This window comes from Epithele typhae (assembly GCF_022376455.1).
Source record: "Epithele typhae strain CBS 203.58 chromosome Unknown BXZ73scaffold_190, whole genome shotgun sequence".
In the NCBI taxonomy this organism is placed as follows: Eukaryota; Fungi; Basidiomycota; class Agaricomycetes; order Polyporales; family Epitheliaceae; genus Epithele; species Epithele typhae.
This window is the reverse complement of record NW_025954381.1, coordinates 21,510-44,113: the sequence shown is the minus strand read 5'-3', so window position 1 is coordinate 44,113 and position 22,604 is coordinate 21,510. Positions and strand designations below refer to the sequence as shown.

General features: G+C 59.1%; 6 protein-coding genes across 6 annotated transcripts; 1 reads left to right on the top strand and 5 right to left on the bottom strand.

The window, feature by feature from the left end:
- Positions 1 to 189: 189 nt before the first annotated feature.
- BXZ73DRAFT_83429 (uncharacterized protein) lies at positions 190 to 1,159 on the bottom strand (the record flags this gene model as incomplete). Its single annotated transcript, XM_048023917.1, has 2 exons — positions 190 to 807; positions 861 to 1,159. Coding segments are annotated over 2 exons (917 nt in total), but the record flags the coding sequence as incomplete, so codon positions are not given.
- Positions 1,160 to 6,388: 5,229 nt separating this feature from the next.
- Positions 6,389 to 8,524, top strand: BXZ73DRAFT_108817 (uncharacterized protein; the record flags this gene model as incomplete). Its single annotated transcript, XM_048017224.1, has 5 exons — positions 6,389 to 7,102; positions 7,158 to 7,320; positions 7,608 to 7,831; positions 7,903 to 8,183; positions 8,449 to 8,524. The coding sequence occupies 5 exons, from the start codon at positions 6,389 to 6,391 to the stop codon at positions 8,522 to 8,524; spliced, it is 1,458 nt and encodes a 485-aa protein (XP_047870954.1).
- Positions 8,525 to 9,823: 1,299 nt separating this feature from the next.
- Positions 9,824 to 11,209, bottom strand: BXZ73DRAFT_108816 (uncharacterized protein; the record flags this gene model as incomplete). The annotated part of the gene is made up of 6 exons (XM_048017223.1): positions 9,824 to 10,027; positions 10,145 to 10,198; positions 10,286 to 10,453; positions 10,508 to 10,538; positions 10,595 to 11,109; positions 11,183 to 11,209. 6 exons carry the CDS (start codon positions 11,207 to 11,209, stop codon positions 9,824 to 9,826), a joined length of 999 nt encoding a protein of 332 aa, XP_047870953.1.
- Positions 11,210 to 11,645: 436 nt separating this feature from the next.
- BXZ73DRAFT_108815 (P-loop containing nucleoside triphosphate hydrolase protein) lies at positions 11,646 to 12,791 on the bottom strand (the record flags this gene model as incomplete). The annotated part of the gene is made up of 2 exons (XM_048017222.1): positions 11,646 to 12,392; positions 12,450 to 12,791. The coding sequence occupies 2 exons, from the start codon at positions 12,789 to 12,791 to the stop codon at positions 11,646 to 11,648; spliced, it is 1,089 nt and encodes a 362-aa protein (XP_047870952.1).
- Positions 12,792 to 13,818: 1,027 nt separating this feature from the next.
- Positions 13,819 to 14,127, bottom strand: BXZ73DRAFT_108814 (uncharacterized protein; the record flags this gene model as incomplete). Its single annotated transcript, XM_048017221.1, has 2 exons — positions 13,819 to 13,963; positions 14,015 to 14,127. The coding sequence occupies 2 exons, from the start codon at positions 14,125 to 14,127 to the stop codon at positions 13,819 to 13,821; spliced, it is 258 nt and encodes an 85-aa protein (XP_047870951.1).
- A 2,584-nt stretch (positions 14,128 to 16,711) lies between these two features.
- BXZ73DRAFT_83426 (uncharacterized protein) lies at positions 16,712 to 17,592 on the bottom strand (the record flags this gene model as incomplete). Its single annotated transcript, XM_048023916.1, has 2 exons — positions 16,712 to 17,246; positions 17,321 to 17,592. The coding sequence occupies 2 exons, from the start codon at positions 17,590 to 17,592 to the stop codon at positions 16,712 to 16,714; spliced, it is 807 nt and encodes a 268-aa protein (XP_047870950.1).
- Between the last annotated feature and the right edge of the window lie 5,012 nt (positions 17,593 to 22,604).

Genomic DNA, 22,604 nt, shown 5'->3' with positions numbered 1-22,604 from the left:
CCGCAGGGCTTGCCGCGCCGCCAGGCGCAGGACACGCTCGGCGCCGGGACGCTCAACTCTCCCCGACGGCTGGGTAGGAGCCTGACGTCAATGCCCACAATTTCCCAGCACGCGTACCCCTCACCAGACTGTACGGACCTCGACTCTATGTCCTGCAGCTGGGAATAACATCCGGAGAAACTCGCGCACCTCCTGCTCCCCTTCCCGTCTCCCCGCTCTTCCTGCATCTCTATCGGGCCCAACTTGAGGTCGTGCAGAGCGCGGTGCGGCTCGACAGACACAACATCGCGCGAGCCCCGCGAGAGCGCGACACGCGGGACGTGCAGCACGCGCAGCTCCGGAACACCGCGCGCGAGCCCCGCGAGACCGTCGAGCGTCGCCACCTCCTCGCCCTCGCCCTCGACTAGTGCGCCGTTCACGGAGATCCGGAGCTCGACGATCCGAGGCCACACCGTCGCGACCGCACGGAGGTCATCGTCGCTGTAGCCAAACCGCTCACCCTGCACGGTAAGGTGCAGCGCGCGCAGGTCCAGAATGGGCGCGAGGTGCGCCAGGACCGCCCCGAGGCGCACGGACAAGGCCATGCGTGTGTTCACCCGCGGTGGGGTCGGTGAGTAGAAGGGCGTGATCTGGCGTGCCAGTTCCGCCCAGGGGATCATGGTGAGCTTGAGCGTGGCGAGGTGCGAGTACGCAGCGGCGATGGCCCCCAGCGGGACGTCGATGCCGTTCTCGAAGAGGCGGGGGTCGAAGGTGTAGGAGAGCGTGCGGAGCGCGGGGAAGCGCACGAAGGCGAACATCTCGATCGCGCTACATATGGGTCCGAGTGGATGGCGAGCGTGTGGAGGAACGGGAGGCAGAACGGACGTCGGGGCGGCGGCTCGGAATGGTAGTAGATGGTTGCGTGGTAGAGGTGGAACGAGAGGGATTCCAGTGCGGGATACGTGGCCATGCTCTCCAGGTCCTCGATGTGCGGTATAACGCCGTAGGTGCAGTGAACCGTCTTGAGACGCGGGAAGTGTGCGAGCAAGGGCAGCCACAAGCTGTTGTCAATCGTGAGGTGTTGCAGGTTGGGGCAAAAATCCACAAGGGAATCGGCGACGAGGTCGTTCCGCCGGTCTTTGATTACACCGGCGATTTGTGCAGAGCAGACGCGTGACATCGACAGCAACGCGAGCTGCCTGCTGTCCTCAATTGTCTTTTTTTTTTTTTTTTTTTTGGATCCTTGTTTATTGCCCTCGAGGGCGGAGCCCTATGGTAGGCATAACATACAGTGAGTTCGTACGTAGTGTATCCCAGAACAATGGAGAGCGTCGTCTTTGCATATGCTCCCTCGGGAAGGATCCCGAAGGTGCAGCGGACCGAAACTTGCCGGCAGGCGTCAGCCGGCGTGCCAGTGAACCTTGTGGGGCTCGGGGTGTGTGTATGAGTGGGGAGTGAGAAAGAGAGACCGAGTGCGTATAGTATGGGTACAGTAGTAGTATAGTAGCGGAAAGAAAGGGAATCCGGGAAACTTTGCAGTGGGGCCAGGCTTGGTTTCGCGTCTGCACCGGTCGTGGGGCGTCTTCACGCGGGTGTCTTCTCGCGCTGGGGTGGCTGGATGGGGGGCAAGTGATCAGCGGTGTCGCGTACGAGAAGTCGTCTTTTCACCTAATTAATAACTCCTCATGCCGGAGGGTCCGGCTCGTCCTCTGGCTCTGGGTAACGCAAGCTCCCGAAACGGAAGAACAGGCAGTGTGTCTCTTCCAGAAAGCCAAAGAGGGGCCGGAGACCCTTCGGCAAGGCGAGGAGGTGCGCGAGCGACCTGCGGTCCGGGGGAGGGGCGCGAAATGGACTGCGCGCGCGAGCGAGAAGGTCTCGCACCGGAGGAGGAAGTGCGAGACCGTCTCAGCCTCCCTCCCGCACGAAGTGCAGGTCGCGGAGGTAACGGCGCCGATAGTGGCTAGGTGAGAGGATAGCGGCACGCAGCCACTCCGGAGCTGGAGCAGAACTGCCGCGTGACGGCGGGGGAGGTCCTCCACCAGTTTGAGGAACAACTTGGATGGGAGGGATGGGTCAATGACGGCGAGCTTGCGGCCCCTTTTCGACTCCGTCCACGTCTTTGCTATCGCGGACTGGAGGCTGTCTACGTAGACGGACTTCATCTTCGACGCGTTTGCAGGGAGGGGGCGGCGTCGGAGGCGGGAGGGAGGCTGGTGAGTCGTGACGATTTTCCATGTGCGGCTTCCTTTGCTGCGATGTCTGCCAGTTCGTTACCCGTCACTTCTACGTGCCCCGGCACCCATCGGAGCGTGATCTTGCACTCTGGTCGCGCCTTGCGCAGGTGCCGTATCGCCTTGAGGACCTCGTCCGTGAGGTAACGACCCGGGCCGGACTTGTGTCCGGTGGTTGCTTCAATCGCGCTTTTAGCATCTAGTGCGATCGACGCCCTCTTTGCGGGTGTGTGCCGTTCCTGCCAAATGAGGTAGAGGCCCAGCAGGATGCCTACCGTCTCCGCCTCCGGGACGGTATGCTCCTCTGCCGGCCCTAGGTGGAAACGTAGGTATCGCGGGCGGCGACCCGGTCTGACCAGGACCGCCGCCGCACCCACTCCCCCGTCGACCTCCGATCCGTCTGAGTAGACCCGCAGGCCTGCGCGTGTGGCCCAGTGCTCCTCCTCCGTCAGAGCGGTCTTCTTGTCTGCTGCGATGCTGGTGCGGTGGAGTGGGCGCCATCTGGGGTGGATGCGGGCTGGCGCGATGCGTTCCGGGGGTGCCTCTGGCAGCGCGTGGGCGTAGGCGTGTAGGATTTCGTGCATCGGGGATCTGTGGGTCTTAACAAACGTTTTCTTGGCGCGTGCGACGTGCGCGGCGAGAGGGTGCGACGCTGGGAGTGTGCGGAGGCGGATAGAGGCGCGCTGGCAAGCTTTGTCAATGAGGTGCTCCAGGGGTGGGATGTTGAGGTGAGCCTCGAGCACGTCCGTGGCTGTGGAGTGCATCGCGCCGGATATGAGAAGGAGGAATCGCCGGTGGATGGGTCGAGGAGGTTAAGGAAGCCGACTGAGCCGTGGCGCCGCTTCTGGCCCGGGAGCGCGCGAATGGGTGTGAACCATACGTCCGCTGCGTAGAGCAGGGCTGGGATCACCGCCCCGAGGTACACTTGCCTCAGTAGCTCGGTGGTGACCCCCCGCCGTGCCTTCGCCAGTCGCCCAAAGACGGCCAGGAGTGCCAGGCCCCTGGATCGCGCTAGAGCCGCATGCTCTTTGAAGCGTAGGGTGCTGTCGACCAGGAGGCCCAGGAAGCGGTGGACCCGGACGGCCTGCACGACTGTGCCGTCCGGTAGCTCCAGGTCCGGTCCGCGCTCTGTTTTCTTGAGGTTCCTCTTGAAGTTAATGCAAGCCGTTTTGCCCATCTCAAATTCCGAATTGTGAGTGTGTGACCATTGGAGGGCTCCGCCATCTCTCGTCAGCAGTGCGGCGATCTTCTCGTGGGTTCCCGTCTCCCCATTCTCCCCCTTGAACCGGCGCGCTTCCACGAGGAAACAGGCGTCGTCCATGAAGCCCGGGCCGCGCTCGCCGTTTGTCGTCACTGCGCAGTCAAGTAGATCAGAATTGTACAGGATGTAGAAGATTACGGAACCGGAGCAGCCTTGGTCGATGCCGTTGACGATGTTGAGTGACTCAGAGGTGAAGTCATTGAAGCTGAGTCGGGTAGTGCGGCCTTCCAGTTTGACACGTAGCCAGTCGACAATGGTTTCAGGGATGCCTCTGCGTCGCATGTTGTGGTACAGTCGTGAGGGCACCGCCGAGGGAAGGCCGCTTTGATGTCGAGGAAGAGCCCAGTGACCACGTTCCCTCGCCGCCACGCATCTTTGGTGAATTTGGTGAGGAAGTGGAGTGAGTCGGTGGTTGAGCGGCCGGCTCTCCCCCGAACTGCGATCCTGCTACCAAGCCTTGCCGTTCCGCTTCGAACGAGAGGATGTCAGCGACGCATTTGGTCAGGAGCTTAGAAATACAGTTGAGTAGTGCAATGGGCCGCCACGCCTTGGCCTTAGTATAGTCGGGCTTCCCCGGTTTCTTGAGGACGACGGTTGTAGACTCGCGCCACGCTTGCGGGTAATACTTGAGGTCGAAGGTAGACTGGAAGAGCGGGAGGAGGAATGGGATGAGTAGAAATGAGCAATTTTTGAATACTTCGTTGGGGACACCGTCCGGCCCTGGGGCCTTGAACGCCGTGGTCGCGTCGATGGCGCGTTGGAGCTGTTGGCGGGTGAGCTTCTTCCATTGGAACTTTGCTGGTGGGTATTCGTCTTGCTGGTCAGGGGCTGGGCCTTCTGGGAGGAAGAAGGTGCGGTGGAACTCCGCTGCCTTCTCCTCGTTGGTACGGAGCGACCATAGTGTTCCGTCCTCGTCTTCCACTGTCAGCGAGGGGATACGCGCTGCGGACCCATCCGAAGGGTCCTTGCGCAGCAGTCTGTTCGCCTGCCAGATGGTGGACGCGTCGAGGCCTTCCAGCCACGCAATCCAGTGCTCGTTCCTAGTCGCGCGGCATTTATCAGTGTACCGATTGCGGAAGTGACAATGCTCAGCGTGCACCGGGTGGTCCGGTGTGCCCCGTCGCTTGTGTGACCATCGCCCCAGTCTCTCCTTCTCGCGCCGCATGTTTGTGAGCTCCTTCGTCCACCATCGTTTTGTGAAAGGCGATGGTCGTCGTAGTGGTACGCAGCATTCAATGGTCGTGTAGATCGTAGTCATCAGTTTGGTAAGTGCTTTGTCGAACTCGTCCGTGCTCTTGATGACCCTGCTGGGTTCATCCAGTGCGAGCTGCTTGCCTAGCTCCTCCTCGAACTCCTGCCAGTCAACTTCGCGGAAGTCACGACGTGGAGCGAACTCCGCGCGCGCTACTGGGAGCTCGAGTGTGGTGATTATCGGGAAGTGGTCTGCACATAGTGGGCGGCGATGGGGTGCTGTGTTGCAGGATATTAGCGCGTCGTGAAACAGGGTATCGGAGCAAAAGATGTTGTCCAGTCGCGTGAGCGTCTTTGAGCTGGATGCCTCGAGCGTCGGGATGCCTTGTGGGAGCGTCTGGATGAGGTGGAAGTCCCGCGTGAGCTCCAGCAGGGCCTCTGCCGCCTCCAGCGCCTTCTTCGTGAACAGCTGCGCATTGGCCTCGTCGTCCCAGTGTGGCTGGTGGCGGTTGAAGTCTCCTAGCCAGATGAACTCTTGATTACGCTGGTCGTTGGCGCGTTCGGCGTCTCGGAGGATCTTGCGTGCTGCGTGTTCTGTGAGGGTGAGAGCGTTACTATTAGCCTGATCAACGTAGAGATTGAAGATATGGACAACGCGGTCCCCCACATCGAGTGAGATCGCCGCCACATCGGGGCAGACGACCTCTATGGGGGACCAGGAATTAGTGGAAATAGACTTGTTAACATAGATACCTGCCCGACACCTCTTGAAGGCGTCCGGGTCCGGGAGAGTGGGGAAGGCTGGTCGCCAGAAGTGGTTTGCTGTAGATTGGTCGACGACGTTGTAGGCTTACTCCTGAAGCGCCACTATGTCGAATTTCTTGGGGTCGATGTCTTGGAAGAGGTCGATTTGGCCATCCCACGATTTGTTGATGTTTTGTTGTAGAATACAGAGTCGGCGGGTTGTCGGGTCAGTAGGTGTGTCAATCATTGAGGTCCGGTGGTGCATCAGGAAAACCTCAACGAGCTAATTAGCTCTAGTCTCCCCTAGGCCAACCTTCTAACGAAGGTCTGCTTGCAAATGCGCCCACGATACCGCAGCTCTTCATTTTCTGGCGGAGTTTGAACATGTGCGATGGATCGCACACCTTATATAGCAACTATGTCTTTAGACAGCATAGATCGACAACCGAGAGATCTCCGGCAGGCTCCGACGGTCCGATGCGTCGCTCGCGCGCGCTCCCTCCCTGAGTTCTACTCTATGGCTTCAAGACGGGACCACTGGAAGGTTGCAACGCCTGAAAGTGGATCCACCTTCAGCTCCTTTCATGCGGTGTTCGACCCCTCGCTGCCCTCTACACCAGTCACGCCTCGGCCGTCTCTGCTTGCGCCCTCACCCTCACCCTCGCCCTTCGGATCCTTCGCACTCTCGCCCTCACCTCTTGCGTCCACCCCTACCGCTCCCCTCGGACCGCAAGAAAGCGAGCACACGAAGGTCAGGTGCTTTCTCAGCACCATGCGGCAGAGCCCTCATCGCGGCCACCATGTGAGTATTTATATTGCTCTCTTCTCGCATTTCCGGACCTCAATAGTCCCCGGAACAGCTGCGAAACGGCCCCTCGGAGATGGTGCAGTTTCGCGACAAGCAGAAAAGCGAGCACGCAAGGAGAACGTACCACTCCCCCCTTATTATGCGCCTCCATCCTCGCCCTCCTTCGCGGTCTGCATGGTCCAGCCCGTCCAAGATCTGCCCGGCCTGCCCCACCACCACTACTGCACGACATGCGGGTACCTCCCTCACCCCTCCCCACTCATCAACGAGAAGCCGAAGCCCGTGCGGAAGGATTCAGAGCCTCACGAGAAGTTGGCCATCGTTCTGAATAGCATCCTTGACGATGTACACTGGAGTTTGGGCGGGTTTCTCCACGCTGTATTCTCGATGTTCGGGCGCAATGCACATCGTACCCAGCGTCACGCTCAGGTTGTGTCGAGGTTCCTGAAAGGGAAGGATAAGGATCCAAATGGTACGCCAGAAAGCATCCTCGACCTGTGGATGCGCCATTCGGATGGGCGATCGTCAAGTCCCCGATGGCCCCTCCCACCAAAATCTGAGACTGCGGCGGACCCGGTGCGGGTTGCACTTATGCGGTTCGCCGTACACCTCGTGGAGAAGACACTCGTTAGCGAGGCTGAACAGGCTATTAAGCCTCAAAACGGCTTGCACGCTTCACGGAAGCTGCGGAAGAGTGACAATCCTACGGACGCCTCCGAAGTTCAGTGGGCCGACATAGGTGCAACAACCCTCGCATCTGTATCAGCTATCACAAAGACCCAACAGCCGCTGCTCTGGGAGCTTCTGCTCTCCATTGCGGAGCGTGCACCTGGTGCCAAGAGCGTCACGGACGCAGATGACGCTCGTCGGAATCGTCCCGCAGAGCTGGTAAGTTCTTTCTATTTACAACTCAGCTGAGCTTCCACTCACGAGGCAACGGCAGGTGGTATGCAACGTGATCACGACCCTCGACTTCTCGCGCTCCAATCGTGCCAACCTCGCTCCTCTCTCCTTCGGTTTCCTCGAGTTTGCCTTCTCAACACCGTCAGACATCTACCCCTACCAGTCCCGTCTTGGCATCACCCCGACATACTCAACCATCCGACGTACTCTTGAGAAGATGTCACTGAAAGAAGCGACACGTTACGGGAACTTGGAGCCGACCCAAACAACCCCATCTGCATTATCACGGACAACGTTCAACATTATCTGAAGCAGCGGGGACGCCTGCGTCGGCCGCGCGAACGGGATCAACATCGGCATGGCGGCTACATACGTGGAGCTCTCTCACGTTCCCCATCCGCTCTTGACTATGACGACAAGCAATCGCGCGTGGCTGCAAATCTCCGCGCATCAGTGACAGTCACTCAGCTTCTCAAATTTGTTGAATCAGGAACATTTGCGAGAGTGGGTGTGCTCACTCTCCTGCGCATTCTCATCAACCGTATCCCTGAGCTCAAAAAGTACAAGACCAACGTCTCAACAGGCTATCACACTCAGGCAAAGAAGATACCGCTCGATCCGGTCGCGTCACCACTGCACCCGCTTGGAACGAGCGCGAAGAACGAGACTGTCACGCGTGAGCTGAAGGACGCGCTGGAAGATTTCCTAGGTCAAGTTGGTCAAGAGAAGACGAGCCACCACCGCAAGCTGGTTCTATGCGTCGGCGATGGCTCACCTACGACAAGATCGTGCAGCTGAAGAACTATCTTCGGTTCCACGACAACCCATTCGAGAGCTTCCAGCTCATCAAACCTGTTCTCGCTCCGTGGCACACTGCATGGACCGACCTCAGCCGTATCTTCAGCGCACACTGGGACAGCCTCGTATCACGTGATCCTTCCAAGCTCGGCTTCGGAGCTGCAAAGCTCCATCGGCGCCCCCCATCGAATCTCAAGAAACCTGACTTCAATCAGGCACTTGAGATTGTGGAAACAGTGCATGATGCACACATCCTCGACTGCTTCCGGTGAGTTTGTACATGCAACTAGGTGAATAGCAACCTTAATGGAGGATAAACAGGGTCTTTTATCGTACAGACGACATATATTCCTACTTCTCGAGTATGGGCACTGCACCGACTTTTGAGGCATTGATGCAGGATGCCCAACAAGTCTACCATATGTTTGGCACTCACCTGGCTGCAGATAGAGCCCTCGAGCCTCGAAGTGATGACATTACGGCCGTTTCCGAGAGGGTGGGAGACCTGATGACGTCATCGACATCGACAGCAGAACCGCACTCCGCATCAAGCTTGCACACCGTCTCTCCCTCTTCCCCTACACCCTCCTCCAGTATCTTGGCTCCTGAATTTGGGATAACGTCTCCCAATGTGCCCTTAGGTAAGACAAATCACCCCTTCCTTGCGCCAGCAACTAATAGAACTTGGTTTGAAGGTTCCACCATCCATCAGGCTAGCGCCAGATGTGGGCCAGACTGCCGCTGCATTCCTTTAGGTACACCATGGCCATCTCAGACCGTGGTTTCAGCAGAGGTCAGCAGCTCGTCCGGAGGGGTTCGTCCTGGAGTGCCGTCTCGGGCCGATACATCGGTGAAAACTCGCAAGAGCAAGAAGTCGCCCAGCAAACCCCCAGCCCCCCTCTCGGGAGACCGAGTCCTTGCAGACTCCATCAATTTCATGCGTGAATGCATTGTGCTTCGCGAGTTTCTGTACGCCATTGCGGAGGGTGATGTAGGTCGTGTGTACGAGGGCATGAAAGTACGTGTTTATCTTCTACTTAGGGATCATCCTTACGGGCAAGCCTCGGGCCATCCGAGACCCACCCGTACTTTCATCTTGTCGCGGGTGAGAGTACGGGTTGGGTCACGTGCTTGCATTAGCCGGGACACATTGAGCGCCGCAGTGAGCTGTGCCGCGGTGGCCGCGCGCGCGGGGCGCATCTACAGTCGGGCACGCTGCGCGGTGCGTGTTGGGTGCGCTGAGCTGCTGGGCATGCAGGATGTGTTGGGAAAAACGTGCCGCACGCTTCGGGTTGCGAGGACACACCGCACGCCGCATGACGCGACGCGCGCGCGCGGCGCGTCTACAGCCGGGCATGCCGCGCGGTGCACGTCAGGTGCGCCGAGCCGCCACGCATGTAGGATGTGTCGGGCTCAATGCGCCGCACACATAGGACATGCCGCGTGTTGCAGCGGCACACACGGGACGCTGCATGCTTCGGGTGCAATGAGCATAGCAAGCTCGACGAGCTGAGCACTTTGGGCGCCACAACGCGCGTCAAACGTGGCGATGTGCAGTTCGTAGTGCACATTGCACATACTACTTCGGCGACGTGTGACGTGGTGCTGATTGTGCCCTCGCAGATCATGTTGTTCACGTTTGCGGGCTCAAGTCACAGCAACTATACAACATACCTCCTCGAGTTCATTGTCTCACTCGAGCTAGAGTCCAGCCCCGAGCTACGCTACACTATCCTCGCCAGCTTGGTCGTCAATGTGAAAGGCAAACCAGGTGGTTTCTCCGCGTCTGATCTCATACAGGAGTACTTCAACCGTCTCCTTCAGGCGATTGCAGAGCGGAAAGGGGCTGAGTATGACGGCAGCTTCCTCCGCGATGTGGTCTCTCGTAACCTCCACCACTTGTCTCGCCTACGCGACGACCTCAATGAGGGTGTCGGTCTTGCAGCACGCTCTGGCCGTCACACCAGCCCTCAACGTGACGCGGACGTCCGGATCCTTCTGGAGGAGTTCAAGCGACATGAACTCCACCTCCGCTGCCCAGGCCGCACACTTACCCCTGACAATACCGACAAGAACACCAAGCTGAGCGACTTCCAACGGGGTGTAATCAAGCTACAGAAGAGCAAGGTGAAGAAGTGGGTTGATGATACGACACGACGTCGAGGAACCCTTCCCATCCCACTGACACATCCCACGGTCCCGGAATCCGGCACCTCTCCAATTTCCTACCCCGAACATCTCGACGTCAACGACGTCTCGGATGACTCTGACGAGGAAGACAATCTGCCGGAGACAGCTGAGGAGATGATTCAGTACATATCAGTAGGTGGTCACAACCGTCACACCAGAGACGGCAGCACAGGTACGCACTCGGTACCCATGTGGGAGATACGAGATGGGGAGCTGGTCTACGGAGACGTTGACGTTGGGGTCGATGCACGGGAGATGCTGGGATTGGCTGATGAAGATGAGGATGAGATTGAGACTGAAGCGGAAGCTGGTTTTGAGGTGGATGGTGATGGTTTGTCGGACAGCGAACTAGACAATGACGATGATCAGTAGTTTGTTATGCAGATGGAGTAGAACATATACCTGGGTGGATGAAATCTCATCTTCGATGTACCTGGCATGGCTGTCAGGCCCCAACCTCGAGCTGATGTGACCTCAGGAGAATCCGACTCGTTTACAGGCAAGATGAGATCGTGCTCATCCGACGTAGAGAACTCTGACTCGACAGAGTCATCACTACTAGAGCCTTCAGTTGCATCCACCTCCTGAGCTGGCTTTATGGCCTTCAATGCGGCACGTTCAAGTGTGGTCTGCTTGCGCTTTGCTGTTGTGTCGGCCATGCGCTTCATGTGGATTTGGGTGAACTCTTCTCGCAGGCCTGAGATCACATTAAGCAGCTCTTGGCTGTGTTTTTCCAGGTACTCCTGTGTACCACCAACAGTCTGCCACAGTGATGTCTCGTCAGTGATCTCAAAGACGTTGCGATCATGGAGGATGCTCTCGATGACGTCATCAGGGCAGAGTATCTCTGCGGTGATGAAGTCTTCCAGGTGTTCATCAACACGGAGCCGGAATGATCGGCGAAGGGAGAAGAGCTTGACTCGAGCGTCGTCACGCATCTTCTTTGTCACCTTCACACGAGGTGTACTGTCCTTGGGTGCCTTGAGCGCTGTCCCTTGCTTCCGCTTTGTATCGGTATCATCTGCAGTGCCGTCTCTGTGTCAGCATTCCAATGATCACGAGGTTTGGTCACCTCACCTTCCAGAACTGGCTCGGTATGCTCATCAGGGAAGCACCCACTGCACCGACACGGTTGCACACGCTGCACCGGTGGACGATTTTGACATGTACGGCAAGTGCATGGGGTGTCTTGATCAGGGTTGCTGAATAGCTGGTCGATTGCATCGACCTTGCAAGAGGCCAGCACGAATTGTGCCACACCCTCATCAACTGAAGCTACTGCCTCATCGCCGGCAGAGGGTGCCTTCTTCGCCTTCTTGCCACCCTTTGACTTGGAGAGCTGTGCGGCCCGGTTTTGAAGGTTGACGTCGCCCACAGATACACCGGGAAGAGCGGCTTGACATACATTGAGCGCGTTCCGTGGGAGGTAGATGACAAGGCATGACTTCATCTCACGTCCGTCGCGTGCTCTCCCCGCCTGCTGAATCAGCGTCCCCATGTCGACAGGCAGTCCCCGTTCGAACACAACAACGTGGTGTATTCATGCGACATCAATCCCAACAGAGAGCGTGTCGGTCGCCAGAACCACTGAAAACATGTTGTCGCTCCCGGAACGCAGGTGGTCGAGGGTAGTGTCGTTGTACGAAGGCCAGTTCAGTCCGTTGTGGGACCGGACCTCAACACGGGGAGCCAACTCGTCACCGGTCGCAGCATGGCACTTGAGCTGAAAGTCGAGGTAGGACATGATGTCGTGACATGTTTTGAGTGTGCGACAGAAGATGAGAATATTGCGGCGGGCTGAAAGAACCCATTCCAGTTCGGGGAAGGCCGTGGCATTGACAGTCGACTTCATGAGGCGGATGATAATGCGGAGATCGTGGCGGGCATTGGAGCGTCGGATGAGATGAAACCTGGGTCCTTCATACAGCCCGAGCGAGTCGTAGACAGCCCGGAGAGGTGGACCGGCACGGAGGGTGGCCGTAAGAGCGATAACAACCGGCTGGTTGAAACGCATGCGCGTCGGCCCAATCTTCTCGAACTCTGGTCGGAATGTCTTCCCCCACGTGTTGAGGAGATGTGCCTCGTCGACTCCGAGCGCAACGACGCGCATCTTGTAAGCCGAGTTGTTCACCAGACGCTCGAAGCCCTTCTTGTCGAGCTGCTCGGGTGCAACAAGTAGGACATCGCTGTCGGGGACGTCGTCCCAAAGGTTCCGAGGGCGCGCCGTAGTCAATGCATCCTTGTTGATGACTATCGGGCGGAGACCGCAAGCCGTGAACTTAGTGGCCTTGCCACGGACGTTCAGGGGTCTGCGTACACATTATTATCGATGTGATGGACTCACCATATCAACCTGCAGCGCAATTGTCGGGCACACGACGACCATAGCGGCCCGATGCTGGAAATGTCTTGAGGGAGGTGAAGGCAGCAACAGCGGCTGCTCCATCACAGCTTGCATCACGACGAGGTACATCGTGAGAAAGCCTGTCTTTCCGGACCCTGTAGGTGTAATCGCGAGGATGTCGAGGCCGTCGAGAGCTCTCGTCACGCCGTCGAGCTGGTAGTCGTGGGGATCGTATCCGAAACGCGCTGAGATGATTTGTCGACACAGTGCGCGGCCAGCCGTCGAGTTGAACGCGAAGACCGCTGACGGGGTAGCGCGCGAGTCGATGGGTGTACAGTTCATTAGGTGCGCATACTATAAGCAAGGTGTGTGCGGGTTTGAGGGCGAAGGAGCAAATGAGGGAACGCGCGCTTAGGCCGCGCGACGCGTCGACGCGTTTGTGTATAGATCCGACGCGTCGTCGGAGATCAATTTATGGCTGACTAATCGAACACGGGAGAGCTACGGTCTGACCCCGGCAAATCGATGCAGACTAAATTAGCTCTAGGTCATCTAAAATAGCGCTAATTAGCTGACTAGATGCGGATAGTTCATTAGTGCTAATTATTTTACCCCTGAACTAATTAGATCACTAGCCCCATTATCTATGGGGTAGATGGGTGAATAGAGCACCTAGCTGTGAAGTAGACAGCTGAATAGAGTGGCTAGTTGCGAGATAGACGGGAAAGTAGGTTCAAGTCACACAAACATGGAAGAGAGGGAAACATATTTATATTGATCATACTACAACGTACAAAGTACAGACTAGTACCAGCAACGACACCGGCACTACTTATTAAGGGATACCGTACTGCCCAGTGCAGACGACATGGGCGACGCAAGGGCAAGGCAGGCGACATGGGTGACGCGGGTGAGTCGAGAGCGAACCAGGCGAGCGGGCAAGGTGGGTGATGTGGGCGATTCGGGCGACGCAGATGAGAGGCGGGTGACGCAGCAGCGAACGGGGCGATGCGAGCGAGATGCCTGAACGGGGCGAGGTAAGTGATGGGGGCGCGATACAGGTGAGGCAGGAGATGCGAATCACCCGAACAAGGTGGCCGTGGCGCTGGCAGGATGGGCGGCGTGGGCAACCCGAGATGGCCAGCACAGAACCCCACTAGGTGAACAAATGAGCACAGGAAATGAACGGAGAGGGGACGGGCCTTTGAGCTCAACGCGGTCCCAGAAGCCGGCGAGGAGGGGCTTCCCGTTGGCGCGCTCGGCGAGGCGCCGCACTCCTCCTTGCCCTTCATCTGCCACTCGTAGTACCTGTGCGTCTGACGTGGTCAGCGACGATTCTTGCGGGAACATTGGGCATGAAAACACACCCTCAGCAGGCGACGGCAGCAGTCCGTCGATGAGGGCCTTGCTGCGGGGGTGAATCGTCTTGAGCTTCCCACTCGTGTCGTGCCTGCTGAAGTGTGGGACAAGGGCGGTGGATGACGGGCGCATCCGTACGAGGGGTGACGCCGAACCTGCGTGAAGAGGCGGGTGAGAATGTGGCGTACATGGACGAGCAAAGGTACCGTAGGACGAACTGGTCCATGGCGACGTGGTTGGCGACGTTGCCGTTGTAGTCGTGCATCTCCTTGATGGGTTCCAGAGGTGCAGACGAGGCAGTTGGCGAACGCATGGCCATGGTCGCATGTGAGATCGTTATTCTCGCCGAAATCCCAAGAGAACAGGGTACTCACCGGACGACCTTGGCGACCTCGCGTCACGTTCCTACCCTTGCTCGTCCGAGCTGACGTCCCAGCTCATGAGCACGCCTCCCTCCCTCGTCCGCGTCTCCGTCAAGGTCCCCTCGCAAGGGAGGAGCCCCTTCGCGCGCGCGGCCGTGGCCACGCCCACGGACAGGCGGAACGCGGCTGCAAGCTGCTATGCCGCGAAAGGCCGACTCGTCAGAACGAGGAACGCGGCATTGTACACAGTCTTGATGAGGCCGACTGTGAGCGTCGTCATGGGCGCAGGGAGCCGTTGGAGGATGCTTACCTACGGGCGGTGGCACCAGAGGCCTGAGGTGCCGACGGCGAGGCCGGCGAGAGTGGCACGGCTGGAGAGCGGGATGGAGGAGGAGGAGGGAGAAGAGCAGAACGTGACAATAGCGACAAGAGCTAGAATCAGAGGAGATGAGGAGAGACGCGGGTGAAATGAGGACGATGCGCTGGCAGTCGGAGCCTTGGACGCGGAGGTGCCTTCGAAGTTCGGGGGCGTCATGCGTGGGAATGGACACGCGTCGCGTGGACTCTGGCGCTTGCCGCTGCCAGCATGGCCATCTTGTCGTCTTCGTTCATCGTCGTCTCCTTTTTCGTCCTCTTTGACCTCTCCTTCTGCCTCACCGCCTCCCAGTTGCTCTGCATCAACCTCCGTTATGCCGACCACGCCAACCACCTGTGCCCCATGCGTACAAGCACGCATTCACCATCGCACTTGCCCACCAGCTCCCCACCTCCCTCCGATCTTCTCGCCCGGGGACACCCTCAAGGGCGCTGGCCACAAAATAGTTCTTCATTCCGGTGAGCTCTTTGTTTCTTCCTGCACATCCTCTCTTCCCCTTCCGTCTACCCCCATCGCCCACGTCTGCATCGCGCTCGCATCGCTCACCCACTTCGCCCATCTCGTGCCCATCCCCCGCGTCACCCGTCTCGCCCGCCTCGCGCGCGTTGCCCACCTCGCCTGCATCATCCCGCGTCGCTTCCATATCCTGCGTCGCCCACCTCGCCGACTCGCCTGGGTCTCGCCCCCTGCCTTGCCCGCATTTCCCGTCCCGCACCCACGCCACCCACCTTGGGTGCGTTGCCCACGTCTCGCCCGGGTATCACCCACCTCACCTGCGCGACGACGCCCTCGAGCTCGCCCGGGAACGCGCTCCGGAGCATCTCCCCAGGTGTGCAAGTCGACCAGCGCCCACAGTGATCCAAGCGGCGTCATCGCGCGCGCGCAGGGCTGTTTGTGGGGTCGCGGTGAGTTCCCGCGGCCCCAAACTCCTTTGGTGCGTTCTCCCCTCCGCTCCCTGCGTCCTTGCCAACCTTGCCCTCTTCCTCCGCGTGGCCCTCGCCCCCCGCCATGGCCCTCCTCGCGCCGTCCACCCCCGCGTCGTCCACCCCCGCGTCGTCCACCCCCGCGTCGTCCACCCTCCACGTCGTCCACCCTCGTGCACGCGCCCTCGCGCCCACGTCGCCCACATCCGTCTCGTTCTCTGCGTCGTCCTCTCCGCCTTGTCCTCATCTGGGTTGCCCATCACCTCACCTACTCCCTCTTACCCTCGCGTCTTCTGCATTTCCCATGTCGCCCGCACCCACCTCGCCCGCCTCCCCCACGTCCCTCCGCCTGCTCCGCGTCGCCCGTACCCGTAGCCCCCCGCGTCGCTGGCGTCACCCGCCTCGGCCATGCCATCCGCGTCATCCGCGTCTTGCACAGGCTGGCCTCGCCCGCGTCGTCTGCGACTTGCCCCGGCCTTGACCCTCGGTTTTGCCCCACCTCGCCCGTCTCACCCACTGCGCCCGCGTCGCCCGCCGCGCCACGTCGCCACGTCGCCCTTGCCCACCATCTCCCACCTCATCCACTTCGCCCACATCTCGCCCGCGTCCACCACGTCCACTGCATCTCACCTGTCTCGTCCACGCCATCCAAGTCCTCTGCCCTCCGCGCCCTTGGCTTGTGCCCACGTCGGGCCCTCGCCCGCTCGCCTCGCACCCACATCGCCGTCACTCACCCGCGTCGCCCACCAGGACCTCACCCACTCTTGTCCCCGCGTCACCTGTCTCACCCATGTCCCGGGTCCCCTTAGTACTTTTGTTAATGGGATGCAATCAATATATTTGTCTAAACCTGTATCCTATGTGTGGATTGGCGCATCGAGCCACGAATGAGCCAGAGCCGGACCTGTGACTCCGGCTCTTCCAGAGGATCTGACTTGTGCGGCTCTGGATCAAGTCTCCGGAAGGGCTGTGATCTGTGGGTTCGGATCCGGCTCAAATGCGGATTGATCTGCAAACAGCCTTAGGTCACTAATTAGTTAGACTAGAATGGACATTAGTTTGGACTCTGTACAAATAGATTAGATTTATATCCACTAGCTGTGAGAGTAGAACAACTAGCCAGATAGTTGCCAGAGGTGAAGAGATAGTGGTCAAATAGTATGTCTAGTTCTTCATAGTCTGCTAGTGTGAATAGCTAAGTCGATAGTCCTAGTCCTAGTTGGCCTAGAGCTAATTAGCTCATTAAGGTTTTCCTGATGTGAGAGGGTCGACTACGCTCTGTGGGAGGTTAACAGTGGGTCTGACTTCGTCGAGTCGAGTCTGCCTGAAGATCTTGCCGCGTTCCTTCTGCGAGGGCTTGCGGTATCCACCCTCCACCGCCTTGCGTATCTGCTCCAGGACCTCGTTGCCCATGTCCCAGCTCGTTCCCGGGGGCGATGCCTGTGATAGCGCTTCCCGGTGCGTGACCCAGGTCGAGGGGTCGTCCGTGAGGAAGTACTTGAACTGCGCTGAGGTCTTGCGGGCGAAAAGTTTCCCTGACCGCTCGTGCAGTGCTGGGCAGTGGCGGTCCCACGAGGCATGGTCGTAGGAGTTGCAAGGGACGCAGAATCGGTGCTCCCTGCTTCGCCCGAACGGACAGTCTTGGACCTGGTGTGAATCCCCGCAGTGCGCGCAGCGTTGGGGGGCGTCGCAGTTGCGTGCTGTATGCCCCCTGTATTCTTGACAGCGCAGGCACGCAGGGGTTCCTCCGAAAGCTTCCGCACCGCACATCTCTTGCCTGCAATGACGCATGATTTGATCGCCTTGTTCGCGGCATCTGCGGTCGCAAATGTCAGCCTCATGTGTGCGTACCTTTGGCCTGCGTATCTCTTCGCTGGGGGCCACATCCACGCTACCGCTCGGAGATCGCCTTGGTCGAATCCGTTGGTGTCCTCGATCTGCTTTCGGGTGTCTTCGTCGTCCGCTTCGATGTGGGCTGGCACGAACTCTGCGACAACCGTGTATGACCGGTCTGCCACGCTCGCGTTATCTCCTCCAGGCTCCGAGCCCCTGTGCGAACGCTGACGGTTTCTCCCGGCGGAGCCAGTGGGCGGCGTCCTTTGAAGAGAGGACGAAGACGACATCGCCCCTGCTCAGGAACGACACCGCTGTGAATTTTACCTCAACCCCTTCTGGTGGGCGCTCTCCTCCTTCTGCCAGCTTGTAAGGACTGGGACTCACACACCAAGTACAGGAACAGTTCGGAGCCTCGCGCATCGATACAAGCACGACGCGAGGCCTCCGTGATCGCGCGCGGGCATTCTGCTGCGCGCGCCGAGCCTCTATCTGTTCCGCTCGTGCCGGACTCTCCCGGCGCTCCCTCTTCCCCTCTCTTCTCGTTGATCTCACTGTGTTTGTTTATTTGGACGATGGCTTGATTACGTTACCACCTACTATACAGTTCCGGCCCGACCTCGTATATATAGACGTCTGCGCCGACCTGTAGTGGGTAGCTTTTCGGGATACAACTGTCTCCTACTCACTCTCGTGTGCCGTCTCGCTCTTCCCGTGTTCGCCTCTCCTCGACCAGCGTCTCTTCTCGACACTCTCGACACCTTCGACGCTACGCCGAGGTGGCGACCTCACATTTTTTTGAGTATTTTTTTTCGTATCTATTCATCCTCCCCTCGGCTTGATCACCCGTAGGACGGACATTTCAAAAACGACATGTCATTCATACAGAACGTTCTGAACGGGCGGACCTCTCGCGAGGTGGCCGCTGACGCGCTCGCCGACACCGACACAAATGGCAACGCAAGGGAACTGGAAGGCTACGGTGAGCTGACCAACCCCTACATCATTCCGGGCGACTACTACGGCAGTACCTCCGCACACATGCGCTCGATCTCAACGTCGGCACAGTCCGACCTCGAGCTCGGTGTAAAGTGGGGGCTGGGGGAATACGGTCGCATGGTGGAGGAACACGCAGATGGGCGGCGGGTTACTCGCCAGACGGCGCGGGCGGTGGCGCAGGGCGTACAGGATGGGTGGATTGAGCGCGCTTCCGACGCTGCGTCTCTCCGGGGTGGGGCGCGCGGGAGTTCTGCTGCGCCCCCTGGCCTGGATGTTCGCGATTCCGACACGCAGAACTCGGCCTCGTCACGCTTTGATGATCGCGCGCTTGACCGCAGCATTAGCACAACCAATGATAGCATTTCGGGCAGGCATGCACACGTTTCGGAGAATGCGCGCGAGGGCGTGCCTGGTGCGGAGGGCGCGCGGATCAGCAAGGATATTGGAACGACTGCGCATGAGATGTCCCTCTCACCTGGATGGAAAGTAGCAGGGTTCTCGCTCGGAGACGGTGTGGCATTCGCGGAGCAATACCTCGCGACGCTGCCACCGCTATTGGGGCAGGGAGTCCTCCGGGATCTAGGGAACAACACGGACAGTGAGTCTGGGGGTGGGCACGACAACTGGAAGGTGGTACGGCATGGACGCCGCTCACCAAGCCCGCCTGCGGACAAGCAGAGGCCTCCGGTGAACCTACAGCCAGCGAGGCGCTTTCCGGATTGGTTTGCAGACTCCGAGAAGGAAGATGGACCTGGGCCTTTGCCGGATTGGGCACCTGTGCCTCAGATAGATGTAAAACCTTCTGTTGATCCGCATTTGCAGAAGATATTAGACCGACTCACCCATGATCCTTTCCGCATGACGCCTGAGCTGGCACCAGTGAATGTGGCCGCGGTAATTGTGGAGATGCCTGTGGAAGAGGTAAAGCACGCACCAGAAACACGTCGTTGGACACGAAACGAGAAGGGGAAGAGCGTGGACCCACAAGTCCGCTCTTTCCTCAACCGGTATGCGAGTGCTGAACCGAGCGGATCCACGGAACGAGGCCACAGAAACGATCGCAGCCCGCCTAAGGGCCAAGCGTACACCGGAGGTCACACATTCCCCCTTCCTGGCCGAGGCGTGCCAACCGGCCTGGCGGATTATCGTCGGGAGCCGTCCCTGGTTCCTGACGGAGGGTGGTTCAGTCATCACGTCGGCGGGCGCGAATCCCCGTCGCTGAAGCGCTCACCTTCTCCCCACTCATCGGAGCATGAGTCGTCTGAGTCGTCGGATTCAGAAGAATCAGTCTCGGGTGCGGGCGCAACGTACAATGGAGGGCGCGGGTCAGGCGGACCTCCTGGTTCAGGCCCCCCTAGTGACAATGGGCATTCGCGTTCGAGTTCTAGCAGCTCTAAGGGCAAGCGAAGGCGTGAGCATGAGCGAAAGAAGAAGAAGCGTGCGTCTAAGAAGCGCCGCCGCGCGGTAGACCGCTCGAACAGGAATATCGCGCCGCCCAACAAGTACGATGGGACTCTGGATATGGATAAGTTCGACACGTTTGCGTACAATGTCACGGTCTGGCAGGAGTTAGGCGAAATCCCAGATGATATAGCACTCGCCTTGATGCCCCGCTACCTGTCTGGAACAGCGGAACGCTACTTCATGCGTCACGTTGCGGAACAACGCCATGAGTGGACCATAAAGCGGCTTTTCGTTGCGCTCTTTCACTACTGTTTCCCGGCGGACTACAAGTCACGCCTGCGCGGAGAGCTTGAGAGTGCGCGCCAGGGGAACCGTACCGTGCGCGATTTCGTGCGGGACATGCAACACCTTGCGTCGCGATTTGCGGATGTTACGGAGCTTCAGCTGGTTCGATACTTCTGGAGTGGGTTACATGAGTACTTACGCTTCGACCTCATAGACAAGGGCTTTGATCTGGAGGTCAGCTCGCTTGAGGAGATGGTGTTCTGCGCTGAGAGGCATGAGAAGGCGCACGAACGCCGTCGCCTCGAACGTCGAGAGTTTGAAGGGAAGGTACCTGGACGCTCTTGGGGCCGATTCGCGAATCGCGCGCGGTCCCCTACGCCATACGATCCAAAGCGGAACGCGCGCCCGCAGCAGTCGTTCTCACAGGCGACGACGGCCGGAGGGCGTGCGGAGGGTTCTAATATGGGAAAGAAGCCTGAGAAGAAGGACAACCACCGCGATAGGAGGAAGGACGCACCTCGTGAACACAAGGTTCAGCTTAGTCGCGAGGAGCACGACAGGCTGCGCGCGGAGGGGCGCTGTTTCAACTGCAGAGAGGCAGGGCATGAGAGCCGAAACTGTCCCAGACGGAAGACGGCAAAGGCACCTACCGCGGCGGTTGGTGCGAGCTCTATCCGCTTCGCGAACATTGAGTCTCTCGCGGCGCGGGCGCGCGACTCGGAGGTCTTCACGGAGGTTCGCGTCGCGTCGGCATTCATTAGTGGGCCTCGCCCGGACCCTATGTGGGCAAACGCGGCACCAGAAGACACTATGGAGTATATCCGCGTGTTGTTTACATCGTTCTTCTCGCCGTACAGGGCTGACGCGGTTGGAATGGCACCACCAGAGCGCTGGGAGATTGCTCCGGCAGCTGAACACAGCCGGAACTACATCGTCAATGACAGGCTCGCAACGGAGGGACATGTAGACACGTACATTGTACCTGAGAACGCGCTTGGACACTCGTCTTGGTCGGTGGAGCGTATGGTCATGGATGAATGGCACGCCTGGATTCTCGAGCGCGGCATTGTTCAGTGTTACATGACTGGGTTCCCGCAGGGCGACGCACCGGATGGGGACCATCCTGCTATGTACTGGCTTCGTGCGCTGATCAGCAACTACGTGGATCAGACCCTCCCGGAGGTAGAAGACCCGGAGTCAGCAATTACAGTGGAAGGCGTACCTGAGGGATACGAAGTCCGCATACACGCGGGCAACCGAGAGAACGCACGCATCCTGACACACGAGGACGTCCGTGGTAACTACTTCTGCATAATGCGCGTTATTGATTCGCTAGTGTATGATGACGATAGCGACTCACCTAGCGAGGACGCGGCCTCAGACGGCATGGAAAGCGACACGGATACTCAGTCCTGGGCTGCTGAACATCGCCTGAAGGTGGCCGAATTCGTGCAGACGTGCTTTGTGAGCTACTTTGGTGAGCCAGCGCTCGTGAACGACCCGACTATCTGCGAGGACCGGTTCTCTGTCAGCTGGGATCAGCGCGAGGACTCGTTCACAGTGGTAGACGACATGGCTGCACCAGGATGGCCTCGTGAATACAGGATTCCGGGGTACGCACCGGAGATGGAAACGTGGGACGTGGCCTGGGCATGTATGTTAGTACGTACATATATATATGGACCGTTGGCCGAACGGGGACCCATTTCCCTAGGGGAAATGGCGCTGCCCGGCTCAGCCAGGCCAGGCTGTGGTAAGCCCTGGTTCAGCGCCTGAAAAATGCGCTGCACTTGCTCGGATTTGAACCCCCGGTCGCATAAAGATTTTGTAACCCAGCGGCATCATTACCGCTGAGCCACAAGCCCGTTAAGAGGTAGCACATTGTTTGGGTTATGGAGTTATGTAACATGTCTTCCTTCTCCTGGCGTCAGCCCCATAGGAAATCATTTCCTCTCTCCCGGGCGCTATTGGCACAAGGGAATCATTTCCCTCTGCTCCAGGCGCTATGCCCCCCTCAAGGGAATCATTTCTTCTTTCACGGGCGCCACGACCCCTTTCATTTGCCTAAAGAATCCTGTGTTCTCACCTCCCCGCTCACGCGCGAGCCTGTTGTCGCCCACGCGCGGGCCTGTTGTCGCCCACGCACGGGCCTGCTGTTGCTCGCGCGGGCCTGCTGTTGCTCGCGCGGGCCTGCTGTTGCTCGCGTGGGCCTGCTGTTGCTCGCGCGGGCCTGCTGTTGCTCGCGCGCCCTTTGGCCTCGCCCCTCCCAGTCCCCTCCCCCTGTGCCGCCCGGCGGCCTGCGCCACAGGCTGATATGATCGACCCGGCCTAACGCCACCCGGCACCGCCTTAGATAGGGACATGTTATCGCCCAAGACGTCCATGTGCTCCCCATCAAATGACCGCATGGATGCGCTCCGTGCGGCGAGTGTTCGGCACGCGTCGCGCGACGGCGTCTTCCGCCCGAGCTCGCGCTGCATCCCTAAGCGCTTTCTCGAGCCCTGCTACCCCGCTGTACCTTAATGACTTCCATTCCTGATCGAGATATCGGCGGTCCGACATACTCGGAAGAGCGCACCACGACACGCTTGAGCACAACGCTGATGGCCCTGCG